We start from the raw sequence: 25,376 nt of genomic DNA, 5'->3' as shown, positions 1-25,376 counted from the left end.
CTATATACAGTATATATACAGTAATGTGTTCTGATAGTGTTATGTTGGGGTAGTCAGACTATATACAGTATATATACAGTAATGTGTTCTGATAGTGTATTGTTGGGGTAGTCAGACTATATACAGTATATATACAGTAATGTGTTCTGATAGTGTTATGTTGGGGTAGTTAGACTATATACAGTATATATACAGTAATGTGTTCTGATAGTGTTATGTTGGGGTAGTCAGAGTATATACAGTAATGTGTTCTGATAGTGTTATGTTGGGGTAGTCAGACTATATACTGTATATATACAGTAATGTGTTCTGATAGTGTATTGTTGGGGTAGTCAGACTATATACAGTATATATACAGTAATGTGTTCTGATAGTGTTATGTTGGGGTAGTCAGACTATATACTGTATATATACAGTAATGTGTTCTGATAGTGTTATGTTGGGGTAGTTAGACTATATACAGTATATATACAGTAATGTGTTCTGAAGGGTAGTTAGATTATATACAGTAATGTGTTCTGATAGTGTTATGTTGGGGTAGTTAGACTATATACAGTATATATACAGTAATGTGTTCTGATAGTGTATTGTTGGGGTAGTTAGACTATATACAGTAATTCAATCTTAATCCTGTATTGATGCTTTGCTTGTTTGATGGATTGTCTGAGAGCATAGCGGGCATCTGGATTAGTGTCCCGCTCCTTGAGAACGGCAGCTCTGGCCTTTAGCCTGGTGCGGATCTCAGGATATAAACTTTACTTGGAAAAACCTGAAGTAGGAAAAATAACAAAATACTAACTCGTGATCGACATCCTTTCAGTCACATTTATAAAATACTGAGGATGTTTAATAATTGACAAGAAAGAACACATATTATCACGATAACTTTATCCACTTACTCAACGATATGAGAGCACATCTAATTCAATGGGAAAATGTTCCGCTAAATGTTACAGGTAGAATAAGCCTCTTCAGAACGGCATGAAAGTTGTTTTATATTAACACCAATTACCCCACCGAAGACATGGCTTAAATAACTATACTCAGTCATAACAGATTTTATATGGGGTGAATACAAGTCATAGAATAAAAAGGAACGTTTTACACCTTCCTGAGTCTGAGGGTGGTTTTAACCTTCCTGAGTCTGAGGGTGGTTTTAACCTTCCTGAGTCTGAGGGTGGTTTTAACCTTCCTGAGTCTGAGGGTGGTTTTAACCTTCCTGAGTCTGAGGGTGGTTTTAACCTTCCTGAGTCTGAGGGTGGTTTTAACCTTCCTGAGTCTGAGGGTGGTTTTAACCTTCCTGAGTCTGAGGGTGGTTTTAACCTTCCTGAGTCTGGGGGTGGTTTTAACCTTCCTGAGTCTGAGGGTGGTTTTAACCTTCCTGAGTCTGAGGGTGGTTTTAACCTTCCTGAGTCTGAGGGTGGTTTTAACCTTCCTGAGTCTGAGGGTGGTTTTAACCTTCCTGAGTCTGAGGGTGGTTTTAACCTTCCTGAGTCTGAGGGTGGTTTTAACCTTCCTGAGTCTGAGGGTGGTTTTAACCTTCCTGAGTCTGAGGGTGGTTTTAACCTTCCTGAGTCTGAGGGTGGTTTTAATCTTCCTGAGTCTGGAGGTGGTTTTAACCTTCCAGACTTTGAATTGTATCAACTTTCCATCCAGGACTTTTACTTGAGACATATATTTAAATGCACTAAAGACGAACAATAGGTCATTATTGAAAACGTGTAGTCTCATCCCCAGAAATGTTTTTATGTGTCTATTTTCATGTGTCTATAAGGACAAAGCTAAAAACATGAACAACTTTGTAGTTAAGAACACCGTAACAATAGGTAAGAAAATGAACTGGATTCTACAACAACCAATATCACTCCCTAAAAACACAACGTTATGGAACTATCCCTAGGATCGCTTTTCACAATTCACCGATATATTGGTCCACGTGGAAAACGAAAGGCTTAGAACCCGTGAATGACTTGGTAATAGGAAATACAGTTATTTTCATGACAGAATTAAAACGCCATTTTGTACTGACCACTGTGGATATTTTGAAATACGTGCAACATAAAAGTGTTATGTATCACAACATGTCTATCTGACATCAGAGCAATCTGGAGGGACTCTTATTTGAGACGTTAAAATATTTTCATATTATAGGTAAGATATACAAAACCTTACAGAGAGCCTTTCCCACTGACAATCTCTTAGAAAATAAATAAATGAACTGTTGGAACCAATATTTAAATTGAGCTGAATTTGGAACAAGATGGAGGGAATGGGTTGGAGTATACTCTTCTCATAAATCATCTTGGGGGAAAAAACATATACTTGAAACCTGAAATCAACCAATCCTCTATTGTTAAGACAATAGAAAAAGAATATGCTTCATTATCTAAATATTGAAAGGGCCTGGGAGACGGACAGGAACGAAATAGTGCGATTTGAGACGTGACGGAGAGCAGTGCAGGCACTGGAGATAGAGGTGAGAGCAGGTGGATCTGGGTAGGGTGATGTCATTCTGAGATAGAGGTGAGAGCAGGTGGTTCTGGGTAGGGTGATGTCATTCTGAGATAGAGGTGAGAGCAGGTGGTTCTGGGTAGGGTGATGTCATTCTGAGATAGAGGTGAGAGCAGGTGGTTCTGGGGAGGGTGATGTCGTTGATGTTTGTGTGCGTCTCTATGTTTTGTATTGTTACGTTTTGTTGTACCCCAGGACTCTGTGTTCTACGTGCCGACCACTGAGAGTTCTATAACAGTGTTCTGTAGTGTAATAGCTGTTCTGTGTTCTCTCCCAGGACTCTGATGTGTTCTGTGTTCTCTCCCAGGACTCTGATGTGTTCTGTGTTCTCTCCCAGGACTCTGGTGTGTTCTCTCCCAGGACTCTGGTGTGTTCTGTGTTCTCTCCCAGGACTCTGGTGTGTTCTGTGTTCTCTCCCAGGACTCTGGTGTGTTCTGTGTTCTCTCCCAGGACTCTGATGTGTTCTGTGTTCTCTCCCAGGACTCTGATGTGTTCTGTGTTCTCTCCCAGGACTCTGGTGTGTTCTGTGTTCTCTCCCAGGACTCTGGTGTGTTCTTTGTTCTCTCCCAGGACTCTGGTGTGTTCTGTGTTCTCTCCCAGGACTCTGGTGTGTTCTGTGTTCTCTCCCAGGACTCTGATGTGTTCTGTGTTCTCTCCCAGGACTCTGATGTGTTCTGTGTTCTCTCCCAGGACTCTGATGTGTTCTGTGTTCTCTCCCAGGACTCTGATGTGTTCTGTGTTCTCTCCCAGGACTCTGGTGTGTTCTCTGTTCTCTCCCAGGACTCTGGTTTGTTCTGTGTTCTCTCCCAGGACTCTGATGTGTTCTGTGTTCTCTCCCAGGACTCTGATGTGTTCTGTGTTCTCTCCCAGGACTCTGGTGTGTTCTGTGTTCTCTCCCAGGACTCTGGTGTGTTCTGTGTTCTCTCCCAGGACTCTGATGTGTTCTGTGTTCTCTCCCAGGACTCTGATGTGTTCTGTGTTCTCTCCCAGGACTCTGTGTTCTCTCCCAGGACTCTGGTGTGTTCTGTGTTCTCTCCCAGGACTCTGATGTGTTCTGTGTTCTCTCCCAGGACTCTGATGTGTTCTGTGTTCTCTCCCAGGACTCTGATGTGTTCTGTGTTCTCTCCCAGGACTCTGGTGTGTTATGTGTTCTCTCCCAGGACTCTGATGTGTTCTGTGTTCTCTCCCAGGACTCTGATGTGTTCTACGTGCCGACCAGTGGTCTATCAGGAGAGAACCTGACCACTAAGAGTTCTGCACTGGCGCTAACATCCTGGTACTCTGGACCCTGTCTGCTGGAACAGATCGGTACACACACACACACACTCTTATTCAAGTCCACAAAGGTTTAGAAAATAACATGTGACAACTCAACAATGTCAACATTAAAACATCCATTATGTACATGGCTGTTGGACAAGTATATTTAACGAAGAAAGAATGATCTCAGAGAGAGCAGAGCAGCTGAGACTTATTGACTGTTCTATTTAAGTCGATCTTCTTTAATGATCTGAAAGTGTGTGTGTGTCTAAGTAGTGTTATGACTGGGACCATAGTAAAAGTGGAAGTCATTGTGATGTTGCTATGGTATTAGTCAGCATGGTAACAGAGTAACTCAGTGGTATCAGTCAACAGTCTAATTTGAAGATAACATCTCACTATCTCCCTCCCTCCCTCCCTCCATATCTATTCTCTCTGCTCTCTCCCTCCATATCTATTCTCTCTGCTCTCTCCCTCCATATCTATTCTCTCTGCTCTCTCCCTCCATATCTATTCTCTCTGCTCTCTCCCTCCATATCTATTCTCTCTGCTCTCTCCCTCCATATCTATTCTCTCTGCTCTCTCGCTCCATATCTATTCTCTCTGCTCTCTCGCTCCATATCTATTCTCTCTGCTCTCTCTCTCTCTCCCTCCATATCTATTCTCTCTGCTCTCTCGCTCCATATCTATTCTCTCTGCTCTCTCCCTCCATATCTATTCTCTCTGCTCTCTCCCTCCATATCTATTCTCTCTGCTCTCTCTCCCTCCATATATATTATCTCTGCTCTCTCTCTCTCCCTCCATATCTATTCTCTGCTCTCTCTCCCTCCATATCTATTCTCTCTGCTCTCTCTCTCTCTCTCTCCATATCTATTATCTCTGCTCTCTCTCTCCCTCCATATATATTATCTCTGCTCTCTTTCTCTCTCCCTCCATATCTATTCTCTCTGCTCTCTCTCTCTCTCTCTCCATATCTATTCTCTCTGCTTTCTCTCTCCCTCCATATCTATTCTCTCTGCTCTCTCTCTCCCTCCATATCTATTTTCTCTGCTCTCTCTCTCTCCCTCCATATCTATTCTCTCTGCTCTCTCTCTCTCCCTCCATATCTATTCTCTCTGCTCTCTCTCTCTCCCTCCTTATCTATTCTCTCTGCTCTCTCTCTCTCCCTCCATATCTATTCTCTCTGCTCTCTGCTCTCTCCCTCCATATCTATTATCTCTGCTCTCTCTCTCCCTCCATATCTATTCTCTCTGCTTTCTCTCTCCCTCCATATCTATTCTCTCTGCTCTCTCTCTCCCTCCATATCTATTTTCTCTGCTCTCTCTCTCTCCCTCCATATCTATTCTCTCTGCTCTCTCTCTCTCCCTCCATATCTATTCTCTCTGCTCTCTCTCTCTCCCTCCTTATCTATTCTCTCTGCTCTCTCTCTCTCCCTCCATATCTATTCTCTCTGCTCTCTGCTCTCTCCCTCCATATCTATTATCTCTGCTCTCTCTCTCCCTCCATATCTATTCTCTCTGCTCTCTCTCTCTCTCCCTCCATATCTATTCTCTCTGCTCTCTCTCTCTCTCCCTCCATATCTATTCTCTCTGCTCTCTCGCTCCATATCTATTCTCTCTGCTCTCTCCCTCCATATCTATTCTCTCTGCTCTCTCCCTCCATATCTATTCTCTCTGCTCTCTCTCCCTCCATATATATTATCTCTGCTCTCTCTCTCTCCCTCCATATCTATTCTCTGCTCTCTCTCCCTCCATATCTATTCTCTCTGCTCTCTCTCTCTCTCTCCCTCCTTATCTATTCTCTCTGCTCTCTCTCTCTCTCTCCCTCCATATCTATTCTCTCTGCTCTCTCTCTCTCTCCCTCCATATCTATTCTCTCTGCTCTCTCTCTCTCTCCATATCTATTCTCTCTGCTCTCTGCTCTCTCCCTCCATGTCTATTATCTCTGCTCTCTCTCTCTCCCTCCATATCTATTCTCTCTGCTCTCTCTCTCCCTCCATATCTATTCTCTCTGCTCTCTCTCTCTCCCTCCATATCTATTCTCTCTGCTCTCTCTCTCTCCCTCCATATCTATTCTCTCTGCTCTCTGCTCTCTCCCTCCATATATATTCTCTCTGCTCTCTCTCTCTCCCTCCATATCTATTCTCTCTGCTCTCTGCTCTCTGCTCTCTCCCTCCATATCTATTATCTCTTCTCTCTCTCTCTCCCTCCATATCTATTCTCTCTGCTCTCTCCCTCCATATATATTCTCTCTGCTCTCTCTCTCTCCCACCATATCTATTCTCTCTGCTCTCTCTCTCCCTCCATATCTATTCTCTCTGCTCTCTCTCTCTCCCTCCATATCTATTCTCTCTAATCTCTCTCTCCCTCCATATCTATTATCTCTGCTCTCTCTCTCTCCCTCCATATCTATTCTCTCTAATCTCTCTCTCCCTCCATATCTATTCTCTCTGCTCTCTCTCTCTCCCTCCATATCTATTATCTCTGCTCTCTCTCTCTCCCTCCATATCTATTATCTCTGCTCTCTCTCTCTCCCTCCATATCTATTCTCTCTGCTCTTTCTCTCCCTCCATATCTATTCTCTCTGCTCTCTCTCTCTCCATCCATATCTATTCTCTCTCTCCCCCTCTATCTCTCCCTCCTCCTCTCTCTCCATAGATTATTTCAAACCACCCCAGAGGTCGATAGAAAAGCCCTTCCGACTGTGTGTCTCTTCAAAGGTTTTATCTGTGGTCTTCCATGGGTCTACGTCTACATTACATATATACTTACATCTATACATTACATAGATACATTACATAGATACATTACATATAAACATAGATACATTACATATACATTACATAGATACAGATACATTACATAGATACAGATACATTACATATATACATTACATATGTATTACATATATACATATATAAACATTACATACATAGATACATTACATAGATACAGATACATTATTACATAGATATTACATAGATACAGATACATTACATAGATACAGATACATTACATAGATACAGATATTACATAGATACATTACATAGATACAGATACATTACATAGATACATTACATAGATACAGATACATTCTAGATACATTACACATTTACATAGATACAGATACATTACATAGATACATTACATAGATACATTACATGGATACATTACATAGATACAGATACATTACATAGATACAGATACATTACATAGATACATTACATGGACATAGATACATGGATACATTACATAGATACAGATACATTAGATACATAGATACATTATAGATACATTACATAGATACATTACATATACAGATACATTACATAGATACATTACATAGACATTACATAGATACCCCATAGATACATTACATAGATACAGATACATTACATACATTACATAGATACATTACATAGATACATTACATAGATACATTACATAGATACATTACATAGATACATTACATAGATACATTACATTACATAGATACATTATTACATAGATACAGATACATTACATAGATACATTACATGATACATTACATACAGATACATTACATAGATGTTACATAGATACATTGATACAGATACATTACATAGATACAGATACATTACATACAGATACATTACATAGATACATTACATAGATACAGATACATTACATAGATACAGATACATTACATAGATACAGATACATTACATAGATACATTACATAGATATAGATACATTACATAGATACATTACATAGATACAGATACATTACATAGATACATTACATGATACATTACATATACAGATACATTACATAGATACATTACATAGATACATTACATAGATACAGATATTACATAGATACATTACATAGATACATTACATAGATACATTACATAGATACATTACATAGATACATTACATAGATACATTACATAGATACAGATACATTACATAGATACATTTACATAGATATTACATTACATTACATAGATACATTACATAGATACATTACATAGATACAGATACATTACATAGATACATTACATAGATACATTACATATATGCAGATACATTACATAGATACATTACATAGATACATTACATAGATACAGATACATTACATAGATATAGATACATTACATAGATACATTACATAGATACATTACATAGATACAGATACATTACATAGATACATTACATAGATACATTACATAGATACATTACATAGATACAGATACATTACATAGATACATTACATAGATACATTTACATAGATACAGATACATTACATAGATACATTACATAGATACATTACATAGATACATTACATAGATACATTACATATACATTACATAGATACATTACATAGATACATTACATAGATACAGATACATTACATAGATACAGATACATTACATAGATACATTACATAGATACATTACATAGATACATTACATAGATACATTACATAGATACATTACATAGATACATTACATAGATACATTACATAGATACAGATACATTACATAGATACATTACATAGATACAGATACATTACATAGATACATTACATAGATACATTACATAGATACAGATACATTACATAGATACATTACATAGATACATTACATAGATACATTACATAGATACATTACATAGATACATTACATAGATACATTACATAGATACATTACATAGATACAGATACATTACATAGATACAGATACATTACATAGATACATTACATAGATACATTACATAGATACATTACATGGATACATTACATAGATACAGATACATTACATAGATACATTACATAGATACATTACATAGATACATTACATAGATACATTACATAGATACAGATACATTACATAGATACAGATACATTACATAGATACATTACATAGATACATTACATAGATACAGATACATTACATAGATACAGATACATTACATAGATACATTACATAGATACATTACATAGATACATTACATAGATACATTACATAGATACATTACATAGATACATGGATACATTACATAGATACATAGATACATTACATAGATACATTACATAGATACATTACATAGATACAGATACATTACATAGATACAGATACATTACATAGATACATTACATAGATACATTACATAGATACAGATACATAGATACATTAGATACAGATACATTACATAGATACAGATACATTACATAGATACATACATAGATACAGATACATTACATAGATACAGATACATTACATAGATACATTACATAGATACATTACATAGATACATTACATAGATACATTACATGATACATTACATAGATACATTACATAGATACATTACATAGATACATTACATAGATACATTACATAGATACAGATACATTACATAGATACATTACATACATTACATACATTACATAGATACAGATACATACAGATACATTACATAGATACATTACATAGATACAGATACATTACATAGATACATTACATATACAGATACATTACATAGATACATTACATAGATACATTACATAGATACATTACATAGATACAGATACATTAGATACAGATACATTACATAGATACATTACATAGATATTAGATACATTACATAGATACATTACATAGATACAGATACATTACATATACATTATACATTACATAGATACATTACATAGATACAGATACATTAGATACATTACATAGATACATTACATAGATACATAGATACATTACATAGATACAGATACATTACATATATACATTACATAGATACATTACATAGATACATTACATAGATACATTACATATACATTACATAGATACAGATACATTACATAGATACATTACATGGATACATTACATAGATACAGATACATTACATAGATACATTACATAGATACATTACATACAGATACATTACATAGATAGATACATTACATAGATACATTACATAGATACATTACATAGATACATTACATAGATACATTACATAGATACATACATTACATAGATACATTACATAGATACATTACATAGATACATTACATAGATACAGATACATTACATAGATACATTACATAGATACAGATACATTACATAGATACATTACATAGATACAGATACATTACATAGATACATTACATAGATACAGATACATTACATAGATACATTACATAGATACATTACATATATACATTACATATATACATTACATATATACATTACATATATACATTACATAGATACATTACATAGATACATTACATAGATACAGATACATTACATAGATACATTACATAGATACATTACATAGATACATTACATAGATACATTACATAGATACATTACATAGATACATTACATAGATACATTACATAGATACATTACATAGATACATTACATAGATACATTACATAGATACAGATACATTACATAGATACATTACATAGATACATTACATAGATACATTACATAGATACATTACATAGATACAGATACATTACATAGATACAGATACATTACATAGATACATTACATGATACATTACATAGATACATTATATAGATACATTACATAGATACATTACATAGATACATTACATAGATACATTACATAGATACATTACATAGATACAGATACATTACATAGATACATTACATAGATACATTACATAGATACATTACATAGATACAGATACATTACATAGATACAGATACATTACATAGATACATTACATAGATACATTACATGGATACATTACATAGATACATTACATAGATACATTACATAGATACATTACATAGATACAGATACATTACATAGATACAGATACATTACATAGATACAGATACATTACATAGATACAGATACATTACATAGATACATTACATAGATACATTACATAGATACAGATACATTACATAGATACATTACATAGATACATTACATAGATACATTACATAGATACAGATACATTACATAGATACATTACATAGATACAGATACATTACATAGATACAGATACATTACATAGATACATTACATAGATACATTACATAGATACATTACATAGATACAGATACATTACATAGATACATTACATAGATACATTACATAGATACAGATACATTACATAGATACATTACATAGATACATTACATAGATACAGATACATTACATAGATACATTACATAGATACATTACATAGATACATTACATAGATACATTACATAGATACATTACATAGATACATTACATAGATACAGATACATTACATAGATACATTACATAGATACATTACATAGATACAGATACATAGATACATTACATAGATACAGATACATTACATAGATACAGATACATTACATAGATACATTACATAGATACATTACATAGATACAGATACATTACATAGATACATTACATAGATACATTACATAGATACAGATACATTACATAGATACATTACATAGATACATTACATAGATACATTACATAGATACATTACATAGATACAGATACATTACATAGATACAGATACATTACATAGATATAGATACATTACATAGATACATTACATAGATACAGATACATTACATAGATACATTACATAGATACATTACATAGATACAGATACATTACATAGATACAGATACATTACATAGATACAGATACATTACATAGATACATTACATAGATACAGATACATTACATAGATACATTACATAGATACATTACATAGATACATTACATAGATACAGATACATTACATAGATACATTACATAGATACATTACATAGATACAGATACATTACATAGATACAGATACATTACATAGATACAGATACATTACATAGATACATTACATAGATACAGATACATTACATAGATACAGATACATTACATAGATACAGATACATTACATAGATACATTACATAGATATAGATACATTACATAGATACATACATAGATACATAGATACATAGATACATTACATAGATACATTACATAGATACATTACATAGATACAGATACATTACATAGATACAGATACATTACATAGATACAGATACATTACATAGATACAGATACATTACATAGATACATTACATAGATACATTACATAGATACATTACATAGATACATTACATAGATACATTACATAGATACATTACATAGATACATTACATAGATACATTACATAGATACATTACGTAGATACAGATACATTACATAGATACATTACATGGATACATTACATATATACAGATACATTACATAGATACAGATACATTACATAGATACATTACATAGATACAGCTACATTACATAGATACATTACATAGATACAGCTACATTACATAGATACAGATACATTACATAGATACAGATACATTACATAGATACAGATACATTACATAGATACAGATACATTACATAGATACATTACATAGATACAGATACATTACATAGATACATTACATAGATACAGATACATTACATAGATACATTACATAGATACAGATACATTACATAGATACATTACATAGATACATTACATAGATACATTACATAGATACAGATACATTACATAGATACATTACATAGATACATTACATGGATACATTACATAGATACATTACATGGATACATTACATAGATACAGATACATTACATAGATACATTACATAGATACAGATACATTACATAGATACATTACATAGATACATTACATAGATACAGATACATTACATAGATACAGATACATTACATAGATACAGATACATTACATAGATACATTACATAGATACAGATACATTACATAGATACATTACATAGATACAGATACATAGATACATTACATAGATACATTACATAGATACATTACATGGATACATTACATGGATACATTACATGGATACAGATACATTACATAGATACATTACATAGATACAGATACATTACATAGATACAGATACATTACATAGATACATTACATAGATACAGATACATTACATAGATACAGATACATTACATAGATACATTACATAGATACAGATACATTACATAGATACATTACATAGATACATTACATAGATACAGATACATTACATAGATACATTACATAGATACATTACATAGACACATTACATAGATACATTACATAGATACATTGCATAGATACATTGCATAGATACATTACATAGATACATTACATAGATACATTACATAGATACATTACATGGATACAGATACATTACATAGATACATTACATGGATACATTACATGGATACATTACATAGATACATTACATAGATACATTACATAGATACAGATACATTACATAGATACATTACATGGATACATTACATAGAAACTAGCCTTGTGCTGAACCAGGGATTCCCTATAATGGAAGCTTGGGGAAGTTTCATTGCAGTAATCAGTAGTAGTAGTTGTCCCCTAAAGAGGGTCAGAACCGGTTGTCAGTCTGTGACTCCTCACATCACGTCAAACCAATGAAACCACTGGGTCACTGTCTTAGTGTTGTCAGAGCTCCAGGGGTCACCGTCTTAGTGTTGTCAGAGCTCCAGGGGTCACCGTCTTAGTGTTGTCAGAGCTCCAGGGGTCACTGTCTTAGTGTTGTCAGAGCTCCAGGGGTCACCGTCTTAGTGTTGTCAGAGCTCCAGGGGTCACCGTCTTAGTGTTGTCAGAGCTCCAGGGGTCACTGTCTTAGTGTTGTCAGAGCTCCAGGGGTCACTGTCTTAGTGTTGTCAGAGCTCCAGGGGTGGGTCACCGTCTTAGTGTTGTCAGAGCTCCAGGGGTCACCGTCTTAGTGTTGTCAGAGCTCCAGGGGTCACTGTCTTAGTGTTGTCAGAGCTCCAGGGGTCACCGTCTTAGTGTTGTCAGAGCTCCAGGGGTCACTGTCTTAGTGTTGTCAGAGCTCCAGGGGTCACTGTCTTAGTGTTGTCAGAGCTCCAGGGGTGGGTCACCGTCTTAGTGTTGTCAGAGCTCCAGGGGTCACCGTCTTAGTGTTGTCAGAGCTCCAGGGGTCACTGTCTTAGTGTTGTCAGAGCTCCAGGGGTCACTGTCTTAGTGTTGTCAGAGCTCCAGGGTGGGTCACCGTCTTAGTGTTGTCAGAGCTCCAGGGGTCACTGTCTTAGTGTTGTCGGAGCTCCAGGGGTCACCGTCTTAGTGTTGTCAGAGCTCCTGGGGTCACTGTCTTAGTGTTGTCAGAGCTCCAGGGGTCACCGTCTTAGTGTTGTCAGAGCTCCAGGGGTCACTGTCTTAGTGTTGTCAGAGCTCCAGGGGTCACTGTCTTAGTGTTGTCAGAGCTCCAGGGGTGGGTCACCGTCTTAGTGTTGTCAGAGCTCCAGGGGTCACTGTCTTAGTGTTGTCGGAGCTCCAGGGGTCACCGTCTTAGTGTTGTCAGAGCTCCTGGGGTCACTGTCTTAGTGTTGTCAGAGCTCCAGGGGTGGGTCACCGTCTTAGTGTTGTCAGAGCTCCAGGGGTCACTGTCTTAATGTTGTCGGAGCTCCAGGGGTCACCGTCTTAGTGTTGTCAGAGCTCCTGGGGTCACTGTCTTAGTGTTGTCAGAGCTCCAGCTGATATCTCAAAGTGCTGTACAGTAACCCAGCCTAAAACCCCAAACAGTAAGCAATGCAGGTGTAGAAGCATGGTGGCTACGAAAAACTTAATCAGCGTCATGATATGCTACACCTGTCAGGTGGCAGGATTACCTTGGTAAAGGAGAAATGCTCACTAACAGGGATGTAAACACATTTGGGCTCAACATTGGAGAGAAATACGCTTTATGTGTTTGATCAGCTGTTGATATTCTTTTTAAAGATCTGTGTTCTAACCCTGTTCTCTGTGCTTCTAGATTAGGGCTCAGGGTTCTAACCCTGTTCTCTGTGGTTCTAGATCAGGGTTCTGTGTTCTAACCCTCTTCTCTGTGGTTCTAGATCAGGGTTCTGTGTTCTAACCCTGTTCTCTGTGCTTCTAGATTAGGGCTCAGGGTTCTAACCATGTTCTCTGTGGTTCTAGATCAGGGTTCTGTGTTCTAACCCTCTTCTCTGTGGTTCTAGATCAGGGCTCTGTGTTCTAACCCTGTTCTCTGTGGTTCTAGATCAGGGCTCAGGGTTCTGTGTAACAGGGAAGATCGAGGCGGGCTACATTCAGACAGGAGACCGAGTACTGGCCATGCCCCCCAATGAGACATGCACTGTTAAAGGTACTGTCTGATTCTGTGTGTCTGTATCTATCTTATGTCTATGTCTCTCTGTGTCTGTGTCTCTCTGTGTCTGTGTCTGTCTCTCTGTGTCTCTGTCTCTCTGTGTCTATGTATCTCTGTCTCTGTCGCTCTGTGTCTCTGTCGCTCTGTGTCTCTGTCGCTCTGTGTCTCTGTCGCTCTGTGTCTCTGTCTCTCTGTGTCTGTCTCTCTGTTTTCTGTCTCTCTGTGTCTCTGTGTCTCTGTCTCTCTGTGTCTGTGTCTCTCTGTGTCTCTGTCTCTGTGTCTCTATCTGTCTCTCTGTGTCTCTGTCTCTCTGTGTCTATGTCTCTGTCTCTCTGTGTCTCTGTCTCTCTGTGTCTGTGTCTCTCTGTGTCTCTGTCTCTGTGTCTCTATCTGTCTCTCTGTGTCTCTGTCTCTCTGTGTCTATGTCTCTGTCTCTCTGTGTCTATGTCTCTGTCTCTCTGTGTCTCTGTCTCTCTGTGTGTGTGTTTCTCAATGTCTAATACACCAGTGCCACCTTGTGGACATACAACACATCTCTGTCTCACTCACTCTGTCTCTCTCTGTGTCTATCTCTGTGTCTCTCACTCTGTCTCTCTCTGTGTGTCTGTCTCTCGTCTCTTTCTCTCTGTGTGTTCCTCTCTCTGTGTGTCTGTCTCTCGTCTCTTTCTCTGTGTTTGTGTCTCTCGCTCTGTGTTTTTCTCTCTCGCTCTCTCTCACTCTGTGTCTCTCTTTGTGTCTCTGGCTCTCTTTCTCCCCCTCTCTCCCTCTATCTCTGTCTCTCTCTCTCTCCCCCTCTGTGTCTCTCTCTGTCTCTTGTTCTCTCTTTCTCCCTCTATCTCTGTCTCTCTCTGGCTCTCTTTCTCCCCCTCTCTCTCCCTCTATCTCTGTCTCTCTCTCTCCCTCTCTGTGTCTCTCTTTCTCCCCCTCTATCTCTCTCTCTCCCCCTCTCTGTGTCTCTCCCTATCTGCCTGTCTCTGTATTATCTCTGTGTAGGTATCTCTCTCCACGATGATCCTCTGGACTGGGCAGCAGCAGGAGATCATGTCAGTCTGACCGTCACTGGCATGGACATCATCAAGATTAAGTTAGTATATAACCCAACTTCTAACCCCTAACCTCTAACCCAAACCCACTGGCATGGACATCATCAAGATTAAGTTAGTATATAACCCAACTTCTAACCCCTAACCTCTAACCCAAACCCACTGGCATGGACAGCATCTAGATTAAGTTAGTATATAACCTAACCATTAACCTCTAACCCCTAACCTCTAACCCAAACCCACTGGCATGGACAGCATCTAGATTAAGTTAGTATATAACCTAACCTCTACCCCCTAACCTCTAAACCCTTACCTCTAACCCCTAACCTCTAACCCAAACCCACTGGCATGGGCAGCATCTAGATTAAGTATAGAACCTAAACCCTAACCTTAACCTCTAACCCCTAACCTCTAATCAGATCAAGTGAGTATACAGCCCTAACCTCTAACCCCTAACCTCTAATCAGATCAAGTGAGTATACAGCCCTAACCCCTAACCTCTAACCCCTAACCCCTAATCAGATCAAGTGAGTGTGTAATTCTTTACTGTGTGTTTCTATCCCTGTAATGTTTGATCTGCGTGGCTGTATGAACTCTACAAGGTTGGAAGTGTTTCACAGGGATGCTGGCCCATGTTGTCACAGGGATACTGGCCCATGTTGTCACAGGGATACTGGCCCATGTTGTCACAGGGATACTGGCCCATGTTGTCACAGGGATGCTGGCCCATGTTGTCACAGGGATACTGGCCCATGTTGTCACAGGGATACTGGCCCATGTTGTCACAGGGATACTGGCCCATGTTGTCACAGGGATACTGGTCCATGTTGTCACAGGGATACTGGCCCATGTTGTCACAGGGATGCTGGCCCATGTTGTCACAGGGATGCCGGCTCATGTTGTCACAGGGATGCTGGCCCATGTTGTCACAGGGATGCTGGCCCATGTTGTCACAGGGATGCTGGCCCATGTTGTCACAGGGATACTGGCCCATGTTGTCACAGGGATACTGGTCCATGTTGTCACAGGGATACTGGCCCATGTTGACTCTAATGCTTCCCACAGTTGTGTCAAGTTGACTGAATGTCCTTTGGGTGATGGATCATCATTGATACACACAGGGAAACTGTTGAGTGTGCAAAACCCAGCAGCGTTGCAGTTCTTGACACAAACCAGTATGCCTGGCACCTACCACCATACACCGTTCAAAGACACTTAAATATTTAGTCTTGTCCGTTCACCCTCTGAATGGCACAGACACAATCCATGTCTCAAGGCTTAAAAAGCCTTATTTAACCAGTCTCCTCCTCTTCATCTACACTGATTGAAGTGGGTTTACCAAGTGACATCAATAAGGGATCAACTCTTTCACCTGGTCTGGTTATGTCATGGGAAGAGCAGCTGTTCTTAATGTTTTGTTTACTCAGTGCCTATAATCTCTCCTCCAGTGTGGGCTGTGTGTTCTGTGATATTAAGGAGCCAATCAGAGCGTGTTCCCGCTTCAGGGCCAGAGTCCTGCTATTCAACATAGAGGTTCCCATCACACAGGGCTTCCCCGTGAGTACACACACAAACAATCTGTGTTCCGTGGGTGGTTCTAAGTAGATTTAAGAATATTGTCTGTGTGGTTCAAAGTGTGTGGTACTATGTGTGTGGTTCTAAGTGTGTGGTTCAGTGTGTGAAGTGTGTGGTTCTAAGTGTGTGGTTCTAAGTGTGTGTTCTGTGCGTAGGTTGTGTTGCACTACCAGACGATCAGTGAACCAGCCACCATTAGGAAGCTGGTCAGCGTTCTGCACAAGAGCAGCGGGGAGGTGCTCAAGAAGAAACCCAAGTGAGTATCAAGGTGAAGTCTTCATAGATGATGAAGCTGCTTCATGCTGAGGGACCATAGAAGAAGAGAAGTTTTGGCCTCGCTTATCACGCGGTTTTGTTGCTGAGGAAGTCGGCCCGATATCGTCTGATTCTACCTTTTTATGTCAATGCAGTTCTGTAGTCTCAGGATCAAGGATCTCCCGAAATATGTCTTCAATGTTGTGATGCAGTAAACATCGCATTAACATTGTGTTTTGGTTGGGTTGTATTCGTACCGAACTGTTCGGCACAGGGACCTCGGTTCTGTCCTCACTGTGGAACCCGAATGAGTTCCTTAAATAGATATTTATCAAATGAAAACACAATGCCTACAGGCTACAGCCGAAGCTACATTCTGAGCTGAAAACATTTCAGACCGTTCTGTTAAAACAACTAGAGTCTACGTACACGTTATAGAGATTCCAATCTTAATTGGCACATTTCAAACTGTCCTTTTGTGAGGGAACTAGTTCTGTACAATGGAGGGGTCGATTTAATCAGAATCGGAGGATCCTTCGTTAAAATCTGTAGTTTGGGATGTTGGGTTCACAGTAGAGATGGACAAGAGTGGTGGATAAGACGTGAACGGTATGTCGTCGCCACGCTCAACGAGAATAGCAGCTGCCATCACTTCATCACCCCAGTATATCGACGGAAACACACAGAAACAACACAACCAGCTGATTCTGACCGGGCCAAAGAAGGTGCAAGAGCTAGATAGATACGTAGGCTTTGTTTTTTATTTTTTACTGTCTTGTTCGTGGGTCCCATTCTCAGTGGTTGAGGATAGTTTAGGTTTCGGCACCTCGTCAAATTTCTCGAGCCATGTTGCGAACTCTTGAACCCATTTTAGTAAACGGGACCCGATCAGTGGAAAAGTATTCAGACCCCTTCCCCTTTTCCACAACTCTAAAATGGGTTAAATTATGTTTTCCTCTCATCAATCTACACACAATGCCTCATAATGATTCATCGAAAACAGGTTTTTACAAAATGTAGCAAATTTATAAAAAATAAAAAACAGAAGCTTATTTACATAAGTATTCAGACCCTTTGTTATGAGACTCAAAATTGAGCTCAGGTGCATCCTGTTTCCATTGATCATCCTTGAGATGTTTCTACAACTTGATTGGAGTCTACCTGTGGTAAATTCAATTGATTGGACATGATCTGGAAAGGCACACACCTGTCTATATAAGGTCCCACAGTTAACAGTGCATGTCAGAGCAAAAAAACAAGCTATGATGTCAAAGGAATTGTCTGTAGAGCTCCAAGACAGGATGGTGTGGAGGCACAGATCTGGGGAAGGGTACCAAAAAATGTCTTTATCATTGAAGGTCCCAAAGAACACAGTGGCCTCCATCATTCTTAAATGGAAGACGTTTGGAACCACCAAGACTCTTCCGAGAGCCAAACTGACCAATCGGGGGAGAAGGGCCTTGGTCAGGGAGGTGACCAATGGTCACTCTGACAGAGCTCCAGAGTTCCTCTGTGGAGATGGGACAACCTTCCAGACGGATAACCATCTCTGCAGCACTCCACCAATCAGGCCTTTATGGTAGAGTGGCCAAAAAGAAGCCACTCCTCAGTAAAAGGCACATGACAGTTTGCCAAAAGGCACCTAAAGGACTCTCAGAACATGAGAAACAAGAGTCTCTGGTCTGATGAAACCAAGATTGAACTCTTTGGCCTGAATGCCAAGTGTCACATCTGGAGGAAACCTGGCACCATCCCTATGGTGAAGCAAGGACTGGGTGGACTAGTCAGGATCGAGAGAAAGATGAACAGAACAAAGTACAGAGAGATCCTTGATGAAAACGTGCTCCAGAGCTCTCAGGACCTCAGACTGGGGTGAAGGTTCACCTTCCAAAAGGACAACGACCCAAAGCACACAGCCGAGACAACGCAAGAGTGGCTTCAGAACAAGTCTCTGAATGTCCTTGAGTGGCCCAACCAGAGCCCGGACTTGAACCCGATCTTACAGCTCTGGAGAGACCTGATAATAGCTGTGCAGCAACTCTCCCCATCCAACCTGACAGAGCTTGAGAGGACCTGCAGAGAAAAATGGTAGAAACTCCCCAAATACAGGTGTGCCAATCTTGTAACGTCATACCCAAGAAGACTAATCGTTGCCAAATGTGCTTCAACAAAGTACTGAGTAAAGGGTCTGAATACTTATGTAAACGTGATAGTTTATTTTTTTAATACATTTCAAAAAGTCTGTTTTTGCTTAAAACAATTAGTAAAAAGTCAAGGGGTCTGAATACTTTCTGAATGCACTGTACAGTATCTAAAGCCGAGGTAGTCAATGAGTTAGCCACCCTGTGTTGCCCTTACTGTTCCTTCAGAAAGTAGTCACACCCCTTGACCTCTTCTACATGTTGTTGTGTTACTGAATTTAAAATGGAGATGGTTTGTGTAACTGGCCTCTACACACAATACCCTATAATGACGGGAGTTTTTCAGGATAAAAAAATAAACAGAATGGCGCTAAGCACAGGCAAAATCCTAGAGGAAAACCTGGTTCAGTCTGCTTTCCAACAGACACTGGGAGATGAATTCAATCTATTTCAATGGCCCTCCATCTGGTGGGGAAAACATGAGCTCCCATTCATCCTTGAGCTCCCACTTCTTCTACATGGTGACCTCTGTCTCCTACTAAGGTAATGGCCTCTATAACAGCAGTTAAAAACATTTAGAAAAAGCAATCCTCTTTTTTGAACGTAATAATTTGTTTACGATCGCCGTACTTTTAGTTTACGGTTGACGCAGCTTGTTGGCCGATAGTCAATCTGCGTTTCTCAAAAGAGTTCAAATCACATGAATGCTGGTATTTACGACTTCAAAACGGGCCAATTCCCGCATGGACGCGAACGCAGCATCCGAGTGGAAACTTGACCCAACTTAACAATCATGTCACAACAGACAATGCCAGGAACATTGTGAATGGCATTTAATTTTCCGTTCCGTGACCCCCAAAACGTCAATACGTACCGAATCATGGGTTTACCATTACACCCTTAGTGTTGGGAAAGAATGTGAAGGTTGTATAAATGTTTGTTTAATGTTGTGTAGGTGTCTGGGTAAGGGTATGAATGCGATGGTGGAGATCCAGACCCAGAGACCCGTGGCGTTGGAGCTCTATAAGGACTTCAAGGAGCTGGGGCGCTTCATGCTGAGATATGTAGGGTCAACCATCGCTGCCGGGGTCGTCACCGAGGTAACCGGCCTTCTCCTCTTCCGACCTGACGAAAATATATCTACATTGTAGGCTTTTGTCCCAAACGGCAACCTATTCCCTATAGAGAGACCTATGGGCCCTGGTCTATAGTAGTGCACTATATAGGGAATAGGGCCCTGGTCTAAATTAGTGCACTATATAGGGAATAGGGCTCTGGTCTATAGTAGTACCACTATATAGGGAATAGGGCCCTGGTCTAAATTAGTGCACTATTTAGGGAATAGGGCCCTGGTCTAAATTAGTGCACTATATAGGGAATAGGGCTCTGGTCTAAAGTAGTGCACTATATAGGGAATAGGGCTCTGGTCTATAGTAGTGCACTATATAGGGAATAGGGCTCTGGTCTAAAGTAGTGCACTATATAGGGAATAGGGCTCTGGTCTATAGTAGTGCACTACATAGGGAATAGGGCTCTGGTCTATAGTAGTGCACTACATAGGGAATAGGGCCCTGGTCTATAGTAGTGCACTATATAGGGAATAGGGCTCTGGTCTATAGTAGTGCACTATATAGGGAATAGGGCTCTGGTCTAACGTAGTGCACTATATAGGGAATATGGCCCTGGTCTATAGTAGTGCACTATATAGGGAATAGGGCTCTGGTCTATAGTAGTGCACTACATAGGGAATAGGGCCCTGGTCTATAGTAGTGCACTATATAGGGAATAGGGCTCTGGTCTATAGTAGTGCACTATATAGGGAATAGGGCTCTGGTCTAACGTAGTGCACTATATAGGGAATATGGCCCTGGTCTATAGTAGTGCACTATATAGGGAATAGGGCTCTGGTCTATAGTAGTGCACTACATAGGGAATAGGGCCCTGGTCTATAGTAGTGCACTATATAGGGAATAGGGCCCCATTTGGGATAGCACCCTAATGTTCTATCTGAGCAGAACAGACCAAACCTGCTGGAGTTACAGGCAGTTCACCTGTTGTGAAGGACATGGTTTCCATAAACTTTAGAGTTCAAGATTTTAACCTTGTCTTGGTTTTGTGTATTTTCTCTGCAGATCAAAGAATGACGAGCGGTCTGATCCAGGTGGATCAAGTCGGAACTGGACCCAGAGACTGCATGACAGACGGCTAGCTGCAGACAGACAGACAGACAGACAGACAGACAGACAGACAGACAGACAGACAGACAGACAGACAGACAGACAGACAGACAAAGTGCAATTCCTTCAGAGATTGACAGAAGTGTCATTCACAGACTGGGTGTTCCCATCCATCCCTCTATCTATCTATCCATCCCTCTATCTATCTATCCATCCCTCTATCTATCTATCCATCCCTCTATCTATCTATCCATCCCTCTATCTATCTATCCATCCCTCTATCTATCTATCCATCCCTCTATCTATCCATCCCTCTATCTATCTATCCATCCCTCTATCTATCTATCCATCCCTCTATCTATCTATCCATCCCTCTATCTATCTATCCATCCCTCTATCTATCTATCCATCCCTCTATCTATCTATCCATCCCTCTATATATCTATCCATCCCTCTATCTATCTATCCATCCCTCTATCTATCTATCCATCCCTCTATCTATCTATCCATCCCTCTATCTATCTATCCATCCCTCTATCTATCTATCCATCCCTCTATCTTATCCATCCATCCCTCTATCTATCTATCCATCCCTCTATCTATCTATCCATCCCTCTATCTATCCATCCATCCCTCTATCTATCTACCCATCCCTCTATCTATCTATCCATCCCTCTATCTATCTATCCATCCCTCTATCTTATCCATCCATCCCTCTATCTATCTATCCATCCCTCTATCTTATCCATCCATCTAGTGCAGAAGTTACCGAACAAGATGAAGTAAACGATGAACCAATAAAAGGTCAATTCCAGCTGTTTTTATCTCGATATCAAATCATTTCTGGGTAACAATTAAGTATCTTACTTTGATTGTTTTTCAATTAAAATGGTCAACGAAAAACAACAACCTTTGTTTCATAGCAAATAGTAATTTCTCAAGCAACAACTGTCTGGAAGTCGTGTGAGTGGGGATGGGGAAATCTGAAAAATAGCTGTTATTGGCAGAGAGGTTTGGAACTCTTTCTGATTGGTCTATTAACTCATTTACCCAAAACTCTGTCCTACCAAAACGGTCAGAATTTTCAGGTAGTCTTTTCAAACTGCTCTTTTCACAGTGTTATTCTAACCTCATGGTATATAAATACGGTATATATTAAACACAGGAAAATCGTGTTTTTGACTGCATTGGGCCTGGGCTGTGATGGTCATGAAATGTTGTCAGCTGGTTATTGGCAAGAATATAACTGACGGTCTCACGGTAATTGACCGTTAATTAACATAAACACATTTAGCATCACCTGGCTTCCTCACACAGACAACAAGACACTGATGCAGACCTTTGGTACATCTACATCTTATAAAGTCTAATAAATCCATGTACTATAGTCTACACCTTCACAATAAATCCATGTAATATAGTCTACACCATCACAATAAATCCATGTAATATAGTCTACCTACACCAACACAATAAATCCATGTAATATAGTCTACACCATCACAATAAATCCATGTAATATAGTCTACACCACCACAATAAATCCATGTAATATAGTCTACATACACCATCACAATAAATCCATGTAATATAGTCTACACCATCACAATAAATCCATGTAATATAGCCTACCTACACCATCACAATAAATCCATGTAATATAGTCTACACCACCACAATAAATCCATGTAATATAGTCTACACCATCACAATAAATCCATGTAATATAGCCTACCTACACCATCACAATAAATCCATGTAATATAGCCTACACCATCACAATAAATCCATGTAATATAGTCTACACCATCACAATAAATCCATGTAATATAGTCTACACCATCACAATAAATCCATGTAATATAGTCTACACCTTCACAATAAATCCATGTAATATAGTCTACACCATCACAATAAATCCATGTAATATAGCCTACCTACACCATCACAATAAATCCATGTAATATAGTCTACACCATCACAATAAATCCATGTAATATAGTCTACCAACACCATCACAATAAATCCATGTAATAGTCTACACCATCACAATAAATCCATGTAATATAGTCTACACCATCACAATAAATCCATGTAATATAGTCTACACCATCACAATAAATCCATGTAATATAGTCTACACCTTCACAATAAATCCATGTAATATAGTCTACACCATCACAATAAATCCATTTAATATAGTCTACACCATCACAATAAATCCATGTAATATAGTCTACACCATCACAATAAATCCATGTAATATAGTCTACACCATCACAATAAATCCATGTAATATAGTCTACACCTTCACAATAAATCCATGTAATATAGTCTACACCATCACAATAAATCCATGTAATATAGTCTACCTACACCATCACAATAAATCCATGTAATATAGTCTACCTACACCATCACATTAAATCCATGTAATATAGTCTACACCATCACAATTAATCCATGTAATATAGTCTACACCATCACAATAAATCCATATAATATAGTCTACACCAACACAATAAATCCATGTAATATAGTCTACACCTTCACAATAAATCCATGTAATATAGTCTACCTACACCATCACAATAAATCCATGTAATATAGTCTACACCATCACAATAAATCCATGTAATATAGCCTACACCACCACAATAAATCCATGTAATATAGTCTACACCATCACAATAAATCCATGTAATATAGCCTACCTACACCATCACAATAAATCCATGTAATATAGCCTACACCATCACAATAAATCCATGTAATATAGTCTACACCATCACAATAAATTCATGTAATATAGTCTACACCTTCACAATAAATCCATGTAATATAGTCTACACCATCACAATAAATCAATGTAATATAGTCTACCAACACCATCACAATAAATCCATGTAATAGTCTACACCATCACAATAAATCCATGTAATATAGTCTACACCATCACAATAAATCCATGTAATATAGTCTACACCATCACAATAAATCCATGTAATATAGTCTACACCTTCACAATAAATCCATGTAATATAGTCTACACCATCACAATAAATCCATGTAATATAGTCTACACCATCACAATAAATCCATGTAATATAGTCTACACCATCACAATAAATCCATGTAATATAGTCTACACCATCACAAT

At 38.6% G+C, this 25,376-nt stretch overlaps 1 protein-coding gene across 1 annotated transcript in view; it reads left to right on the top strand.

Annotated features, from left to right (window-relative positions):
* The window catches only part of LOC135505681 (HBS1-like protein), an 82,256-nt gene extending 59,226 nt beyond the window's left edge, over positions 1–23,030 (top strand). Inside the window, exons 11-18 of the mRNA XM_064924724.1 lie at positions 3,702–3,819; positions 6,429–6,513; positions 14,877–15,022; positions 16,019–16,109; positions 17,517–17,625; positions 17,799–17,899; positions 20,995–21,139; positions 22,172–23,030. Of these exons, the coding sequence (XP_064780796.1) occupies positions 3,702–3,819; positions 6,429–6,513; positions 14,877–15,022; positions 16,019–16,109; positions 17,517–17,625; positions 17,799–17,899; positions 20,995–21,139; positions 22,172–22,183 (807 nt within the window). The 3' untranslated portion in view covers positions 22,184–23,030. The remainder of the gene's footprint in view (positions 1–3,701; positions 3,820–6,428; positions 6,514–14,876; positions 15,023–16,018; positions 16,110–17,516; positions 17,626–17,798; positions 17,900–20,994; positions 21,140–22,171) is intronic.
* The last annotated feature ends 2,346 nt before the right edge of the window (positions 23,031–25,376 follow it).

This window comes from Oncorhynchus masou, chromosome 19 (genome assembly GCF_036934945.1).
Source record: "Oncorhynchus masou masou isolate Uvic2021 chromosome 19, UVic_Omas_1.1, whole genome shotgun sequence".
In the NCBI taxonomy this organism is placed as follows: domain Eukaryota; kingdom Metazoa; phylum Chordata; class Actinopteri; order Salmoniformes; family Salmonidae; genus Oncorhynchus; species Oncorhynchus masou.
This window is presented reverse-complemented; position numbering and strand designations above follow the sequence as displayed.